Raw genomic sequence first — 19716 nt, 5'->3', positions numbered from 1 at the left:
AGCCACATTCCGTAGCCAGACGGCTAATGACGCCTTTTGTCATTGACTAAGTCTATGTCCCTCCTCCCTCTTATTACCACGGAACATTTCCAAATTAAAATGAATGTGGTAGTGCCGTAGTGATTTTAGAAAATTTACTTAAGATACAGTCAATCCTCCCTCTCCTCTCGTCACCTAAAATACGTGAAAAATAGTTCAAATGATAATTAATTTTAATTATTAAAACACATATTAAAGGTATAGTCAGTATAGATATTAACCATATCAGCGTATTGTAATAGATATTACTTAATCATTTTTCCGATTCAGCAATTCTACATGATGGAATATAACAATCTTAATCACAATAAATTTGACGATATTTGATTTGTTTTGCTAATAATTATTAATTCGTATAGCTCATCTATTTTCGTATGCGGCTATTTACGTACGTTGGCCCAATTTCAAAATTCAATTGTCCGAATTTTGTCCAACGATCTAGTTGCCAATACGTGCTCATAAACCGTCAAACCACTCAAACCTACCACTATGACTGTACTAACAACAATGTATCTACGCTTATATAACACCTGTTGCCAATGTCTTTAACCACAATAATAGGCCGGAAAAGTATTGATTTTTATTGTCCAGCCATGCCGCAATGAATAAAACATTTTTTTGTTCAGCCTATATTATACATATTGCCAAAAATGTATTTTTTATGTATTTAATCAAACAATTTTTTTTTTAATTTTGTAGAAATAAAATAACAATATAAGCAAGCTTTTTTCATCATAATATGAGTTTAAAAAGTTTAAAAATATAACTATTGAAAAGCTTCTATTATACCTAGGTAGAGTATCAAAATAGTTTTTTGTACCAGACCCACTTAAAAATCTATTGAAAATAAAACATTTCAAAATGTCAATAATATAAATATATATTATATATACCTATGTACCAATATTTTGCAATACGGATGTTTTGTAAAATAATTTGCCTTTACTAGGTATTGCACCACAAAACGCAACAAAATAATAAAAACTTGTAACACGCAAATATGATTAAAATATGTATGTAGGTATAGTTTAATAATTTATTATAAAAGTTGTAAAAAAAATATTTTCAATCGATTACAATAGGTACCTACGTGTAGCTACCCGCTTTTACAGGATATATATTATATATCAAAAAACTCTAGAGGTTGACTAAATTGTTATATTAGAGGTTATAATAGAATCCTCACTGTTATCCAGTAATAACTGTATTTAGGCTTTAAGTATTTTTCTGGGTTAAAATAATTCCAATATCCATTGTTGATATTTTGAATAGTTAAAAAAATGTATGCAATGTAAAAATCTTATATATATATATTGTGTGTGTGTGTGTGTCAAGTAAATACTATTTAAAGGCTAATGTTTGGTACTATCAATTTTTAAGTAAAATTATTTATTATACCTATGTCATTATAACCTCTACTATAATATCATAAATTATTAACGTGACAACCTAATATTGCTGTTGTATTTATGTCATATTCTAATGTAAAATACATCAATTTAAATATTTTAAGATAATATGAGAACAGTATATGAATTGGTAAAATGAATTGTCCTACGTATATCAATAACATATTTATACTCTTACTGCAGTTTTAATAAATTCTAAAAAGGAACACCTCGTTAAAATATCGAAAAGTGTTAGCTGTCACCTGTCATGTTAAAAATGTTGATATTACATAAATTAATTCATAAATAGTAATAAAATAACATTTATTTTTTAACATTGTTAGTACTATATTAGTACAAGTATTAACGCGTTATTAATGTTATTAAGTGAAAGGATTTCAAATTTACGAATAATTAGAAAAACCAAAAACATGAACGACTATGTATGTAGGTTACTATAAGGTATTATAAATAAGTATTAAGTGTCTATTAAAGTTATTGATGAAAACAAAAATATAATTATTATAAAAAAGGGCGTATAACGTATAGCGTCGTAGCGAAAACTGTTTTGCGCAGGAAAGAATCGAGAAGGCTACAGTCATAACTATAAGAAACGAAATGCATCATCGTTTTTAATTTTTTCGATACCACAAATACAAAAAAGCGGGTAAGTCGTGTATGTCGCTCTGCTGTACAGTAGGTTACAAGTGGATTACTGTAATGGATGGAATTAAATTTGAATCCAATGATATTATATCATTGTATACGAAAAACGATTCTGAGCGAAGACGGTTTATCTGTCTAGGATATATTATAGATTATTAAAAATTTTCAAATCTTAGTTTTAAAAAGGAAAATTTTTATGAATTTCTAGTTTGAAATAATTTGCGAATTTTCGTGATTTTTAAATATGTTGTCAAAATTCAAACTTTGAATGCTTGTAAAAAAGAATTGTGACTACGCATTTCTTTTATTTTTCAATTTTTATTGTAAAAATATATTATGAGCCTTGTATTAAATTTTCAAATCTTAGATATAAAAAGAAAATTTTTTATGAATTTCTAGCTTAAAATAATTTCTGTATTTTCGTGATTTTTACATAATAATATGTTGTCAAAACTCAACTTGGAATGCTTAAAAAAAAATTGTGACTATGTATTCCTTTTATTTTGCAACTGCTATTGTAAAAATATGTTAGGAGCCTTGTATTAAATTTTCAAATCTAAGATTTAAAAAGAAAATTTTTCATGAATATCTAGCTTAAAATAATTTGTCAAAATTCAAACTTTGAATGGGCCATAACAGACATCATCCAATTCATCACAGCAGCAAACCTTCAATCCAAAATCTAGAATTAAGTTCTCTCGTGTACGTTTCTTACTGTAAATATTTAATTTAAGCTATTCATATTTTGTAAGCCCAATGGCCTATGCTGCCGAGGGCTCTTTCCTAATAAAAAAAAAAAAAAAAAAACTTTGAATGCTTACAAAAAAAAATTGTGACTATGAATTTCTTTTATTTTTCAACTGCTATTGTAACAATATGTTAAGAGCCTTGTATTAAATTTTCAAGGTTTTCTGCCCAACAAATAAATTTTTATCGATATTAATTTAAAAAAAACTAATAATGATCGAAAATTTGAAATGCCTATGAATAGTTCAACTTAAGTCGAAATATTTTGAAAATTGCATGGTGGATATAATATACTTATATAAACATTAGGTGAAAATTTCATGTATCTATGGTCATTTGCTTTAAAGTTACATCAAAAACCAAAATCGATTTTGTCGAAAAATGAGTGTGCGTAAAATTTCCCGTTTTTCATAGTTTGTTTTTCTCAATTATTTAGAAAAGTATTAAGAATTTTTTACTTTTGACCCCCCAAAGTACCAACTAGATTCACTTTCTGAACGAACGAGGTATTGAAGTCAAAAATCGAAGCATTTTTACTGCCCCAAAACGTGATGACAGACACAAAAAAAAAAAAAAAAAAAAAACACACATCATGGTAAAATCAATACATTCATCGCTCCGCTCAGAATCTAAAATTCGGGTAAGTGGATGTCGCTCTGCTGTACATTAGGTGGTGGGGTGGACCTCTGACTTGGGTAGGTTAGATTTGAATGCAATGATAGGTATCATTGTATACGAAAAACGATTCTTAACGGAGATGATTTGACAGTCTAGGATATATTATATTTAAATATTGCCATATTATATTCTATTTTGAAACAAATATTTTATTTTTCAATTAGGACGCATTTTGCATAAGGCATGGTTAATCAATTTTTCCAAAAACATTGTATGTAGTTATCATAATTCATAATACCTTATATTATCATAGATATACATATACCTGATTTCATAAAAATTTAAAACTCAATCACTCAAAACGTTTTCCTATAATGACGCTTCGAGTTTTCTCTATTACTTGCAAATTTTCGTGTTTTCGACAGATTTCGTAAAAATTTGAACTATAAACGCTTATAAAAAAAAATTGTGCCTATGTATTCTTATAATTTTTTTATCACTATAAGAATAACTTATGAGAAACTTTGTATTAAATTTTCAAGTATTTTGATTGGGCCAAAAAAATTTTATCGACACTTCAAAGAAAAATTTTCAGAAAAATTGAAAATTTCAGTTGTCTATAAATATCTCAAAAAAAGTCAAAATATTTTGAAAATTAAATAATGTAAAGAAAATGCCAATCTAAATAACTGGTAAAATGTTCATGTATCTACGACTTATACTTTTTGAATTATAACAAATGTATAAAATCGTTTGAGGATAAATCGTTATCGTTACGCTATTTCGTAAAAATTTTAAATTCAAACGCACCTAAAATTGTTCGTATAATGATGCTTCGAGTTTTCTCTATAGCTACTTGAAGGAATACTTATGGAAAACTTAGTGTTGTATTTTTAATCCTTAGTTTTTATGATTTTTCAACTTTAAAATTACTTGCAAATGTTCGCGTTTTTGACAGATTTCGTAAAAATTTGAACTATAAATGCTTTTAAAAAAAATTTGTGACTAACGATTTTTAATTTTTTTTAGCTACAATAAGAACAACTCATAAGAAACCATGTGTTAAATTTTCAAGTTTTTTAGTCATCTAAAAATTTTTTACCGACACTTCAAAAAAAAAATTCTTATAAAAATCGAAAATTTCAGTGGTCTATAAATATCTCAAAAAAAAAAACACACATCATTGTAAAATCAATACATTTATCACTCCGTTCAGAATCTAAAAAGGTTCTCATTGTTTGAAAATTCATTATTTCTAACTTGAATATTTTTTTGTATTCGTGATATTGAAAAACTAAAAACAATGTTACACACTAAATATTCTCCTCTTTATAGTGTGAAAATCTCATTTCTTAGTTTTGACTAAAGAACCTTCTCGATTATTGCTATGTTATACGTTTGTAAGACGAAGACAGCACATGCGAGTGTGATGGCATCCTCTTAATATGTTATATAACTTTTACAACATTTACATTACCTATAATGTAACTTTTTGTCCATTATTCTTACTATAGTAATTTTATACTGTATATAATATACTCGTAATAGTATATATTTTATTTTATTATATGATTTATCTGGTGTTTATAAATTAATATTCTGGAATGATTAATTTCATAAACTATCTGTTTACTTTTTTAATACCTATATAGGTATTAAACATTTGCAATAGTTCACCAAGTATATATATATATAAACGTAATAAATAAATAAAAACTTATTTTATTTCCAATAACATTCTAAATGATGTATTATGTTTGTGTATAACGCCTATTTGGCAGTAATGCTGTATGTTCCGTATCTAATACTGAAATATTTCCTAAGCAAATTATTCACATAACATCAAATGATTATATGAATTATATTTATTCTTTAAGTAGAGAAATTATAAGAGTTTCATAGAAATCATTAATTATGAAGAACTACCTATTATTTTGATTTACTGTCTATAATCTAAAATTGGGAATGAAGTCAGTTAATTGTTGCTTTTTTAGTATTGTAAATTACTAATAATCAAACATTGATAACTTATAAATTTAACTGTCATCTGGTGTACGGAAATTACGTACCTAAAATTACATAATTATTAAATAATAATAATTATATGTGAACAGTATTAAATCACTCACAGTTTTATTTTTAATGCAATTATTAGTTCAAATCTTATTCATTTAGTACTTCATTAGTATATTTTAGTTTATTAGTTACTATTTTAAATTTTATAAAGTTTTAATCAATTATACTTATGATATATTCTATGCAAGTAATATAGGTATAATGAAACATTAATACAGAATACGTATTTCATTGTAAAATAACTTTCATACACACATATACATGTATATGAACATTGAACATCAAATTAATTATATTATTTGTATATACATAAGTGATAAGACGTGTATTATTAAGAGGATGTCAGCGCACTATTTGTTTTCTCTTTCTGGCTCACTCGTAACATAGACAAAACGCATATACGCAGAATCATTTTTTCTATATCTTGAAGTAATTTTAGAGTAAAACCTTCCATTACAAAAAAGATAGGAAATAATATTTTTGAGGGAATGACATATCGATTTGTCTAAATATTGTCTCTTAATAATTTAAACATTATTTAAATGTACAGTGTTTTTTTGTTTATTTTGAAAATCAAATACAAAGTCAAATATCAATAAAATATAAAATCGATATGTCATCCCCTCAAAAATATTATTCTTTATCTTTTTTGTAATGGAAGGTTTTACTCTAAAATTACTTAAAGACATAGAAAAAATGATTCTTCGTAAATGCGTTTTGTCTATATTACGCGTGGGTCAGAGAGAGAAAACAAATAGAGCGCTGACATCCTCTTAAACAGATATGCTAATATTTTGCTAGTCAATATTTAATTAATTCCAACTAGGAATAAATAGGTACTTCTGATTTTGTAATCTCTTAGAAGTTTTTTCAATTTATTCTTCATATAACTAGGTAGATAATATAACTAAAAATATATTTGAGGATAACTGTGTGGTATGTAATATGTATAATGTTCATATAGATAATACACACAAACACACATATATACATATATATATATATTATATGTGTATATGTGTAGATACACCTATTTAGCTAGCATATACCTATATGTACAATATACCTATATACATTCGTTTATTACGTACATTCAATGTCAATCTCACACATCCTTTTTACATTTTCCATATGTGTTGGTTACTGAATATGAATCGTATATGAACAAAAATAATTATTATTTAATATTTTTAACAATGTACCTAACAATGTTAACCTATTATATGAAATAGTAAATTTGAATAATAATTAAACATTAAATTTAAATTTGAATAACTGGTTAGGTAGGTCAGGTATTTTGATAGATTTATTTTCAATAATGGTTTAGCAAAAAGCATTATGAATATTAACTTTTATTTGTCAAACAAACTTTATCATTTGCTTATTATTGTAGTTATCTTCAAGCTAGATGTATAAAATAAACCCATTGATATGAATTAGTATAATATATGTATATTGTATATCTATTGTATATTAAATTAATGGTAAAACGATTTGTATTTTATTAATGCGCATGAACGCTGGACGATAAAAACATATACCCATACAGAATTAGTACATATAATCATCTGATTATTATGTTATTATTTAATATTATAATGTCAATGGATAGGTCAGGTTACAAGTTCCTTGTATTATTTAATAATGCGATTTGATAACGTGTGGTTAGATATAAGGGAGAGAAGACTGTGGCCCTGGCCTAAACAGAATTAATTTAAAAAATCATGGTTAACTTTTCGTTTGTTATGTTATAGTCTATATCCCTGTCTATATTTATAAACTCTGGGTTCAAACCCCTGGAGGTGCTAAGTGTTTTACATGTTTCTACTGGTACGCAATTGCATGATGGTTTAATAATTATTACAACATAATAATATTATATTATGCGTATACGAAAACCAGACGCATTTTCATAATTTGTTTAAAAATAATTTATATGTTAATATCTATAAATGTATATTGTATAGTTTATGTTAAATTAAAATTTTTTTTTTTGATAATTATCTCACTATGGGGGCAAATATCTTCTCTTTACAACCATCGTATCATCAATTGTTTCATGTTTGTCAGAATTAATTTGCCGGTTTGGTTAAGTTTCAAATTATTCTTTATACATTTAACGTTTATTTTATTCAACATTTAGATATGTTTTATTACGTATAGTGTCAACTGTCAGGTAGCTCTATCCTATAACAAGTTTTCGAGCAATTTTTCTATACTAATATTAGCACTTTATACATGCATTACATTTTCATAATACATTTTTCGAATTTATTTTAAAATTTAAATAACGAATATAATATGATAGCTTATATGATATATATAACTTATATACCTATACTTGTATCTATAATAATTGAAATAATTCATGTTTGTTTTAAATCTGATTTATATAAATTATTTCTGTATTGAAGGACTTGTTTCAGACTGAGTCAAACCTTGGGGCCTAATCTATAGGTATAGACTACGATATTTTTATTATCCTTATTTTTATTGAAAAAAATGTGTTATATGTATTATTATTTTATATTAATTTTAAATTTTACAAAATCAATAGGATTTTTTAGAGTTATATATTGTACCTTCGACCTACCTAACTTTTTCTCATCAGCAGGACGACTGACTTCCGTGCATTTTGTATTGTGGTTTTTATGGTGATAAAAATTATGGTGGGTGGGTGGTTGGTGGCGAGTTCAGATAGCCACAACTAGAGCGCGGTAGTAGCCCCGTTGAAATTAGGGATGTAGCACGGTGGCACCCGATGGGCTAAGTGGGGGCGAATATACAGAAAATACCCTTTATTATCTAAACACGCATCGACTGATGTTTGTTCGAGAAACTTGTGGATCGATCGGCGGTAGTCATGGCGTAACACGAACGTTGCCAACTGCGTTTTACTCTTCTTCGCCCTCCTCCCCTCGCTGACTGCCATAGCTTTTCGTCGGCGGTGGAACCTCAACGATTTTCCTCGTTCCGCTGTCGTATTACACTTGACCCACTAATTCCCCGGCATTCATTTCCTATTCAGAGTCAGTTTACAAATTATCTATTCAATTTTTTTTTCTTTTGTTTAATCAGCTAGAAATATTATATTACGATAGAAAATTACAAAAGAAAGAAAAAAAGACACTTTAAAATATCTTTAAAATACATATTTTATATGAATGCACATTATGTTCTAGTTTATAGGTATAGTTGGACCAGATCGTTAGCTATTAAGTATTAACCATTATAAATTACAGTTTATAAGTTACGTAAAACGATACCATTGCTCGCCATCGTGGCTATTCGTCTTTCACTCCATCACATCATTTATCCCATCAATATCCCAAAGTAAGTTATTTAAATTTCAGATTTCATTCAAATCGCCTTCATTGTTTTTGACACAAAACAATTTATTATGTTAGTAGGTATGACAAAATATATGCATATTGAAAAAAAAAAAAAAAACACGCCGACATCTTAGAAAACTAATATTTGTTTCACCAAAAACAAGAAGGAATTTCTTCAGACCGTACGCGACTGCTATTATAACTATAGAGCGTATTTTTTCATTGTGATTAATTAAATTTTCAGCTCTATTTAGTAAACTACTGCTGCTATAGAAACAATGTGTATCTATATCACACATTCACACTGTCCACGAAATTATTGTATTGTTATATAATTATTTTCCTAAGGGAAATTAATGGTTAAATCAATCTTCAGAGGCAAGAAGCCAATACAATCATTTCATATAACTGAACATGTGTATACGACATACGTATATTATATGGTATCTAGTTAATTGTAATACAGCCATTCGGAGTATAACCAAAGAATATAACTTTCTCCAAAAACCTTATACCACCGGGCACTGATAATAAAATTAAATAATTCCTCCTATAAGATAACATTTCAATCGTGCGGAATCTTTGTCGATTACGTACTTGAAGAAGTGCGTCGAAAGCTATTAAAAATTTAAAAATATTCTGCCATAATTATAGAATAAGTGTATTATTATTAATTGTTAACGAATTATCTAAAGAGTGTAAAAACCAAATTACATAATAGTTTAATTGTTCAAATGATCAAGTTGTTACAAAACATACAAATAATAATAAACAAACTCATTCATTCATTTTATTTCTTGATCTATGTAGAAAATTTAATTAAACCAAAATAAAAAATAAAAAATCCAAAATTTATTTTAAAGAAATATAAAAATCGAGTTATTTCTATACACATTATTATAAGTATTATTATATTATGTGTATGCTATATAGTTCGATATAATTTACCATTTATTTTGTATAATAATTTAGCCATATAGGTAATAGTATGTAAATTTTTTGGGTAGTGAACATGACTATTAATTCAAGTGAAATAAATGGTTCTTATCCTGTTTTATTCATTGTAAAATTATATCTAAATTTAAATTATTTTATGATTTTTAGAAATTAAATAATAATTAATAATAGCTATTGATAAAGCTTTTAGTTTAATATCTGCTTTACAAAACATAATAATTATGTAATTATTTATGTTGTAATCAGTAATCAATAATTATCAATCGCATTTAAAACAATAATATTCTGATATATGAACATTTAAATGTTTAACTTAATTTAAATATCGATATGATGAGTACTGTTACCATTACGTTAAGATTGTATGATCATTTATGACTAATTAAATGGCTATAATACCAACACGGATGAACTACAGTACTTATTCAACTACCTACTTAATAATTAATTTTTTTAACGTTAATATCGAAATAATACTGTGAGAAGTTAATAAATACGTTAGATGTCTCATAATCATTTTTATACAAATATTAAATCGATGATTTTTAGAAAAAAATGTTATCTTACAATTTGAAATATAAATCATTATTAATATTATAAAACCCATCATACACCCGTTATTTTTACACCGTTTCTGGTAATACCTAGCTTACTAGTTCTTATACTTTAGATCATTGGGTTAACGTATTTTGTAATAAATTTCGTAGAAAAAGCTGAACTTAAATCTATTGTATATTATAAAATAATTTCACTTGATAATGTCGACCATTTCCTACTACTGTTGATAATATATTAATTTATGCACTGTAAATGTATAATCAAGTGCCCAGATTCAATAAATATCTCTTTTACCAAGGATCAAAAGTACTTATTAGTTATTTTACATAAATTACAAATTAAGACATATAATGATATTTTCTACGCTTCGCTCAATAATAAATAACAACACATAAAAATAGTTAACTAATATAAATTTCAGTCTAGTTTTTTTTTTCTCTTGGTGTATTGTACAATTTATCGTTTTTGACATTAAAAAGCCAAAAACTTTATCTTTAGTGGTTTTGCATGTTTGGTCTTCAATTCGGGTCACTCGAACACGGGTGGTCTTTACTATACACTCTAAAAATTGAAAGTAGAATAATAGTTATAAAATATAAAATACAGGGTTATATTCTAACTTAGAGAAAAAAATAAAATAGTTTTTATTTATTGTGAAACTATGGAAACAAAATTAAAAAATAACGATCTGAAAGACTGAAAAACATACACCAAATAATGATCTTTACTAATATTTGAAAACTATAAATTTGATTGTTATGTATACCTAGTGTGAATTATATATAATTCCAAAAGAATTAATTATAAGATTTAGATTACTATTCCAGCGATATTTTTCCCAAATTACGAGTATTTATTTAACTATAGTGCATGTATGTCGTACCTTCCCATAGCAATGTTGTGTATGTACCTCCTAACAACTTAGGTTATGTACCTTTAATTTACTATAAAGGTGAGGTTATGGAAATGCTATTTACATAATTCATACTCTTGAATGGGCGATGCCCGTTTCCACCAAAAGTGTACCTTTCCCTTTTCCACCAATACTCGTTTCCATCAAAAGTATATATATCTTCCCTTTTCCACCAATATCCGTTTCCACCAAATAAAATTATTTACCACGTTTTTACAAAAACAATTTTATACTACTATATTCTACGATTGAAAAAAAAATATCAACCAATTATATATATTATTATATTATATATACTTATAAGTAGATACAATATAATATAGGTACATAACTAAATACACTAATATATCATTTTTTCAATCCAGCATTAGTATTTTTAATAAACTTATTACTGTATTAAAGATTTTAATATAAGCATAGTATACAAATTATTTTAGTAAATTAACCGTGGTTTAATTATTGGTAGATCTCATTTGGTGGTAACGGATATTGGTGGAAAAGGGAAAGGTCTACTTTTGGTGGAAATGTGTTACACCTTCTTGAATACAGAATTTATACGGCATTATATATTTCTATAATTAATAAAGATTTAACTATCAATATAGGTATTAGGTACCTAATTGAATCGATGTATTATTATGCAATGTATGCACATTTTAGATTCTGAGCAGAGCGAGGAATGTATTGATTTTATCACGATGTGTGTGTGTTTTTTTGTGTGTCTGTCATCACGTTTTGGGGCAGTAAAAATGCTTCAACTTTCGACTTCAGTACCTCGTTCGATCAGGAAGTGAATCTAGTTGGTACTTTGAGGTGGTCAAAAGTAAAAGATTCTCAATATTTTTCTTAATAATTGTTATAAACAAACTAAAAATTAAGGAAAAAACGGGGAATTTTTACTCACAATAAATTTTTGACAAAATCGATTTTGGTTTTTGATGTAACTTGAAAATTTAATACAAGGCTCTTAACATATTATTACAATAGCTGTTGAAAAATAAAATAAATTCATAGTCACAATTCTTTTTTATAAGCATTCAAAGTTTGAATTTTGACAAAATACGTAAAAATCAAGAAAATTCAAAAATTATTTTTAAGCTAGAAATTCATAAAAAGATTTCCTTTTTTAATCTAAGATTTAGAAATTTAATACAAGATTCCTTACAAGGTTTTTCAATCTTTATCACAAATAAAAAGTCCACCAGAAATTCAAATTAAATTTTTATGAGCATTTGAAATTTAAATTTTTACAACATTGGATTTTCACTTTTAGCGATTTCCTTATTTTGGTGTAACTCTAAAACAAATTACCGCAGATACTTGAAATTTTGACTGAATGTTTATATAGGCATTTTATATATTTGATAAAATGTTCAAAATATTTAGATATGTTTTGAGCTTTTTACTGACATTTTAATTTTAAATGGCTATTAAAAGGCTCCTAACATATTTTTACAATAGCAGATGAAAAATAAAAGAAATATATTAGCTCAATTTTTTTTTACAAGCATTCAAAGTTTGAATTTTGACAACATGTGTAAAAATCACGAAAATTCGCAAATTATTTTAAACTAGAAATTCATAAAAAATTTTCTTTTTTAATCTAAGATTTGAAAATTTTTAATAATCTATAATATTATATTCTAGACAAATGAACCGTCTTCGCTCAAAATCGTTTTTCGTATACAATGATATAATATCATTGGATTCAAATTTAATTCCATCCATTACAGTAACCCACTTGTAACCTACTGTACCACAGAGCGACATCCACGACTTACCCGCCTTTTTTTAAATTAAAATCGATAAAAATTTATTTATTGGGTAGAAAAGCTTGTCAATTTAATACCTAACATATTTTTACAATAGCAATTGAAAAATAAAAATAAAATATAGTCACGATTTTTTTTTATAAGCATTCAAAGTTTGAATTTTTACAACATACGTAAAAATCACAAGGCTTCATAAATCTAAGATTTGAAAATGTAATACAAGATTCCTTACAAGTTTGTCAATCTTTATCACAAAAAAAAAATGTCCACCAGAAATTCAAATTAAATTTTTATGACAGTTTGAAATTTAAATTTTTACAACATTGGATTTTCACTAGATTTATCATTTAGCGATTTTCTTATTTTGGCGTAACTCTAAAACAAATGACCGCAGATACTTGAAATTTTCACTGAATGTTTATATATTATATTCTAGACAGATAAACCGTCTTCGCTCGAAATCGTTTTTCGTATACAATAATATAATATCATTGGATTCAAATTTAATTCTATCCATTACAGTAACCCACTTGCAACCTACTGTACAGTAGAGCACTAGAGCGACGTCCACGACTTACACGCTTTTTTAATATTATAACTGATTGTGTTTCAATTTTAACTCTTATAGCAATATATTTTTATTTAAAGATTTTGAAATTTGTGATAAATATTAACTTTACTTGACCTAAAAGATTCCGAAATATTATCTAGAAAATACGAATAATATTCATTGATTAAATTATTTCAGAATACCATACTTCATGAATTAGTCGAATAAATATATCCTTCCTATTTGTTATGCTATCAAGTCACACTCTACACATCTGCACATATATTAGTGTTGATGTAACTTAAATTAAACTGTTGATACTTGTCTTCAAAGTTGAACTTAAGGTTAAATAGTACCTATATACATTACATATTGTATAAAATAGTCACTTTTGCAATTTATTAGATGTATATTGGGGTGCAATAAAAACATAATCGTTTTACGTTTATACAATTTCAACAATTGGAAAACCTTTTAATATTTTAAAAATCATCAAAATAACCTTTTGCAGTCAACGCGTATTAATCAAACTGTTTCTTTTGTTTTTTTTTCAGATCGTTCGCGATGCACAAAAATTGGCCATGAGAATGAACCATCGAGGCGCATGCTCATGCGATAACGATTCCGGTGACGGAGCGGGTGTACTGACAGCTATACCACATTCGTTTTACGCCCACGAGCTAAGGTTTAACATTTATTTTTTAATCTTACACCAAGCTATCGGAAAATAGAATAGACATTTTTTTTCCAATTGAATTCCATATCACTCCGCGTATTTACTGAGGTGAAGTTGCCATGGCTATAAAAAATAAATAGATCTGAGTGATCTGACTGACTAGTTAACAATAAATAATCATGTGATGATACATCTAAGACTTAAATACTATGTAAATCCATTCTATAAAATAGGTAGTATTAAAAAAAAGTATTTCGAACAACTACTTAGAAAAATCGATGCTCTCTTAAAGGATTAATTATTTTATAAATATATACCATATACCTACGATATTATACTTATTACTTACACTTTAATTTCAATTTTATGAAAAAAAAAATTTTTAATTTAAAATACATAGTATTTCAAACTATTATGTAACGGTAATAATGGCGTCTTACATATTCATAATTGAATAATTATTTATTATTATTATTATGTACTTATATCTTATATGTGTATAATCACCAGCATTTGACACATTATTTTGCGATTATAAACTATAAGTATTAAAAAATCTAAAGACAGAATCGATCACAGTTTTTCTCCATGTTGTGTTTGTTACTTTTATTTTGGGCTCGTTCCTGCGTAAAAAAATACATCCATTTGAAAATAATTAATAAATTCACATGCCTAATACTTCCATATACATATTACATTTTTATAAGCGTTATTTTTTTTCAATCATTATGGAAACACTTAACCCCTTTTGCTTATAGTTGGAAATAAGTAGATAACGTCTATTTTTATAAATGTCTAACTGTATGTTAAATATCAACAATACTGAATCCTATAAAATGGGTTGTCTATCACATTTCGTAGTTTTATTTATATCATAGGTGATTAAGATAATTCTATACAGACCTATACAGAACCTATACAGAAAGTAATGCCTTTAATATCTTTCCTTCTCTAAGTTCTTACGCACATAGATGATTTTTTTCTTAAAGAAATTTATATCTTCATAATAAGTATCTATATTAACCGTTTACGTTTTTATGTGAGAATTTTTAATTTACGGTAAAGCATGATTAAGGATGTACCTTTTTAGCTAGACGATTGAACATGGAATCTTTTATGTGATGATGCCACATTTACGTAGCCGACATTTTGTAATTTATTATTTTCTCGTTTTATTACACCAATTATTTTGATATCAGACGTGAGCCATGAACCGAGCCCAAATTTATCGACTTATTTGCATAAGCATAACTATTATTATTATTATCAAACAGATATATATATATATATTTATACTATTATAATGTGACTATATTATTGACTTTGAAATCGTCTTATTTTTTGACATATTATATTTTAAATTATTATAATTATTTAAACAAATATTTTTGTATAATACAGTTCTAAATCGAAAATGGCAACGTTGCAGAGTTTTTTATCCTCAATTCGTGTAAGTTTTCTTTTGTATTTCGATTTCTGTTGATACTCCAACAATTTTTCTCAACTGTGTCTCAAAAAAGGTGTTTTGTACTCAATAGTGTCTCAGCCATAATTAAACTTTAAAGCCGATTTTATGGTAATATCTTATAATGAAAATCTATATTTTAATAACCATATTGTCAGTGGTCTACCACCATAGATCGTACGCCAGGTACCTTAATAATTTTTGATGTAGATTATTTTTCTCACCCAAATTATTACGTCTCAGCAATACTTTTCAATTTCAGAATAAAATTAAGTTCCCATCCATTTTTAAAACTACTTACCAAAGCACAAACAATTTAACAATATTGATGGACTATCTGAAACTATCAATAATATTTCTTTGATAATATTGACTCAGGACAAATACCTATAATCGAATTATCCAACCTTTACCAATCAACAATCAATATAATATGTAACGACCCTTTTAGATACTTAATACATTAAACCATATTAATCTATAATTGTATTAAATTAAAAAACATTAACACTATAATATGAACTCTTATAATCTGTCTCTAGTTATTAAATATATTTAAAGTGATATGGAACTGATTACATATTTTTTTATTGACTAAAATGAATGGTTTTTATTCATGTAGCTTTAGGGGTAGGTACCTACTTTTAAAGTAAATTTGATAGTTTTTACTATTATACCTATATATACACAATTCTTATGTATATAATATATTATTGGAAAATCTATGAAACGTCTGTTTGATCCTTTTTACTTTTCTATAAACAATTATTAAAATGAATGATAAATATATTATTGAATTGTTTGATTTCCTTACTTTTATGAAATATGACTATATAATACAGTTATATTAAATTTTTAGATTTTTCACAATTTCAATACAAATTTCAAGTGAAAAAATACTCAAATACAAAAATAAATCTATCTTAAAATGTGTGTTTGAAAAATAAGTTTACTTGTCAATATCAAACATACTACACTCAGAATCTAGAAAATAAATATGAAACAACAAAATACAGGTTAATGTGTACATGTTTCATTATTTATTTAACACTGCATTTTCAACTTTTAAGTTTGTTCAAATTAATATAATATGCAAGTTAAAACTCTCAATTTTCGTACATTATTTTAAATGCGGTTATTCAGATAAGTTCTTTAACATGTTATATAATATTTTAAAAGTATCAAATTATATGTGAAATAATAACTTAAGAAAACTTTTATAATAGAATTGTATACGGACACTTTTGTGATGTCTTTTAATTGATTAGCATACCACGGACATTTGGTTTGGTAAAAATAAATTGGGAAAATATATTTTACTAGATAAGATAAAGTTAAATGGCTGATAACTTTATATCTCAACCTTAGTTCACAACCGTTATTGTAATCAGTATTAGTTTGGTGACGTATGGCAGTAGACATTATAGCCTTTAATATACACTATGAACCAAACTACGAAGTTATACCAAACAAATTTTTTAAATGGGTATTATATTACTCGAAAATATTCGATACAATTTATTGGACATTTTCCAACAAATACATAATGAATATAACGTATAATATATCATAACTACTGTCATCATAAATAATTTCATTTAATCATTAATTTCGAAACGCCTATGGTGCACTAAATAAAAATGAATTACCTAATTGAATAATACTACGAGTATACGTTTTGGTAATTAATCGAAATAATATTTGCTTTTTGGACTATTGGATCGCCAATAGATAAATTCTACATACCATATAATGCACGGTTTAATACAGATGTTTGTAGGCTGTAGCAGTTTGTAACTTCGATGACATAGGGTTCTATATTAAACGCCAGGAGGTGGCCTCCATATAATAAATAATCGTGTAATTTTTCTTCTCATCGTTGTATTATATCATTGTGTACAATTTTTATTTTTACTTCTTTATCTATTACAATAAGCTAATTTGATAAGTAAATAAAATAAAAATAATGACATGTAAAACCTAGGAAAGAAGCCACCCAGTGGAGGTTACGCATTGTTCCAATATGAATAAAGGTTGTGATTATTATTTCATTTTACTTTTTATTAATTGAACAAAAAAGCCTCAGTTAATAGACTAAAATGAATGGTTAGGATATATTATTATAGATATTATTATAGAGATTATTTATATCATGTGATGTAACATCACTGATGTGTTATATATTATACTCATATTCGGTAATCAACACGAACCTAGAATAAAATATAACAAAATATACAATGCTAGCATAGTGTGGTGACATATTAGCATACTATTGAGTACCCCCCCCCCCCCCCATATTACAATTTCCGTCAAGTATAATTAATTTTTTTTAATGAAACTAAGTTCTATGTAACGTTTCAGGGAACAGGAAAACGTGGACTTGCCGGAAGAGGGCAAGTACGCAACTGGCATGTTCTACTTGGACAAGGCACACCATGCCGAGAGCGAAGAGATGTTCGCGGCCATCGGTTTAGAGTGCAAAATCAAAGTGAGTTATTGGCAGTAACGTGACCATACATTATATTATTAATTTTTTTCCATACATATTATACAATATTTCGACGATGAGCACACGACGTTTATTTAATGTGTGCGTGGCATTTTGTATGCATTTAATAATATGATATATTATATTATATTATATACTATAATGGCCGATCGAATAATAATTTTTAGCACCGCGTGTAATAAACAGACATCAAGCGTGCGCAAGTACCGAACACGTTTTGGTAAATGCAATCTAACGTGGTTTTACCAGAATACGTGTGTTTATATATAATACCAGCAGCCGGGACGGTGCAGGTTTGGTTTATATGTTGCGTTTTTACGTTCGGAAAATGCAGCAGTCCGCCTATATAAAACCTATACGTAATGTTTAGAAAATAAGCGTGAAAACAAAATGTGGTAAAAGCGAATTAAACACGTTATTGTGTGTCGATTCGCAACAAGTGAGCCCAACAACAATTTTGTGTGAGAATATGTGAGCTAGGTTATGATATTGTTTATTGCAGAACGGCCCTGATCAATACCTAATATACAAATACCGACAGAAACAAAATAGCCGATTCCGATCGATAGACAACCACTGCACGTTATCGTCGTACGGTAAATTTATCATCTGTGTCTATTTTTTTATTTTATTTTTTATATCACAATTAATATGTATATATATATACATACATAAATATATTATGTGTATATATATATATATATATATATATTATATATGTATGTATATCGTTAATGCTATGTCAACGGCAAAATTAATCTTTTTCTTGTTTTAAACATACAGGATAATATTATACTTGATTTTATAGTTTGATCGCTTATGATATCTAATAATATTAATTTTATTAGCAATGTGCAAAAAGTTATGTTGCGAAAATATAAAAGTGTTTAATCAAAATTAAATTTTATTAGTACAACCCTATAATATTTTTCAACTACCATTTTGTTTTTGAGTTTTTCCTTCTGGTTGTGCGACTTTTGTTTCCAATCTACAAAATATATATGTTTTATACATATTAATTGGTGGTAGGGTGATCAAATACATTTTTTATATTAAATAACTATGCGAAAACTTATGTAGGAATATCAACTGATTTATTAATGATCTGAAACTATAGTAGATAAATATTATAAAAAGATGATCAGTTTATAGTCTGGGGTGTAATTAACAAACAATTCTAACGTATACTCAAATCAATTTTTTTCAAATATGGCTTAAAATAGTTTTATAGCTTATAATAAAAATAATATTTAGTTAAGCATTTCGTTGAAAATAAAATAAAAATTTATATTGAATATCATCAATACGCAAATTCTCCTAACATTGTATACTTATATGAAAGATACATAATTTACTCGTAATGTTCTGATAGATACAAGATTATCAATTGACAATAGTCTATATTATTTTCAATAAATAAGAACTTACTATTTACCATATACAAAAA

The 19716-nt window shown here is 26.5% G+C and overlaps 2 protein-coding genes across 2 annotated transcripts in view; one reads left to right on the top strand and one right to left on the bottom strand.

Annotated features, from left to right (window-relative positions):
* Window positions 1-19716, top strand: part of LOC107164646 (uncharacterized) — a 35634-nt gene that overhangs the window by 4943 nt on the left and 10975 nt on the right. Inside the window, exons 3-4 of the mRNA XM_089218391.1 lie at window positions 14171-14301; window positions 18122-18248. Coding sequence (XP_089074517.1) covers window positions 14171-14301; window positions 18122-18248 — 258 coding nt within the window. The remainder of the gene's footprint in view (window positions 1-14170; window positions 14302-18121; window positions 18249-19716) is intronic.
* LOC107164655 (trypsin-3-like) overlaps window positions 1-19716 on the bottom strand; it is a 38009-nt gene that overhangs the window by 17255 nt on the left and 1038 nt on the right. The window lies entirely within an intron of this gene.

This window comes from Diuraphis noxia, unplaced genomic scaffold (genome assembly GCF_037042655.1).
Source record: "Diuraphis noxia isolate RWA-SAM2 unplaced genomic scaffold, SU_Dnox_SAM2 contig0002, whole genome shotgun sequence".
Taxonomy (NCBI): Eukaryota; Metazoa; Arthropoda; class Insecta; order Hemiptera; family Aphididae; genus Diuraphis; species Diuraphis noxia.
Note: the sequence above shows the minus strand (reverse complement) of the source record. Positions and strands in the feature narration are given on the sequence as shown.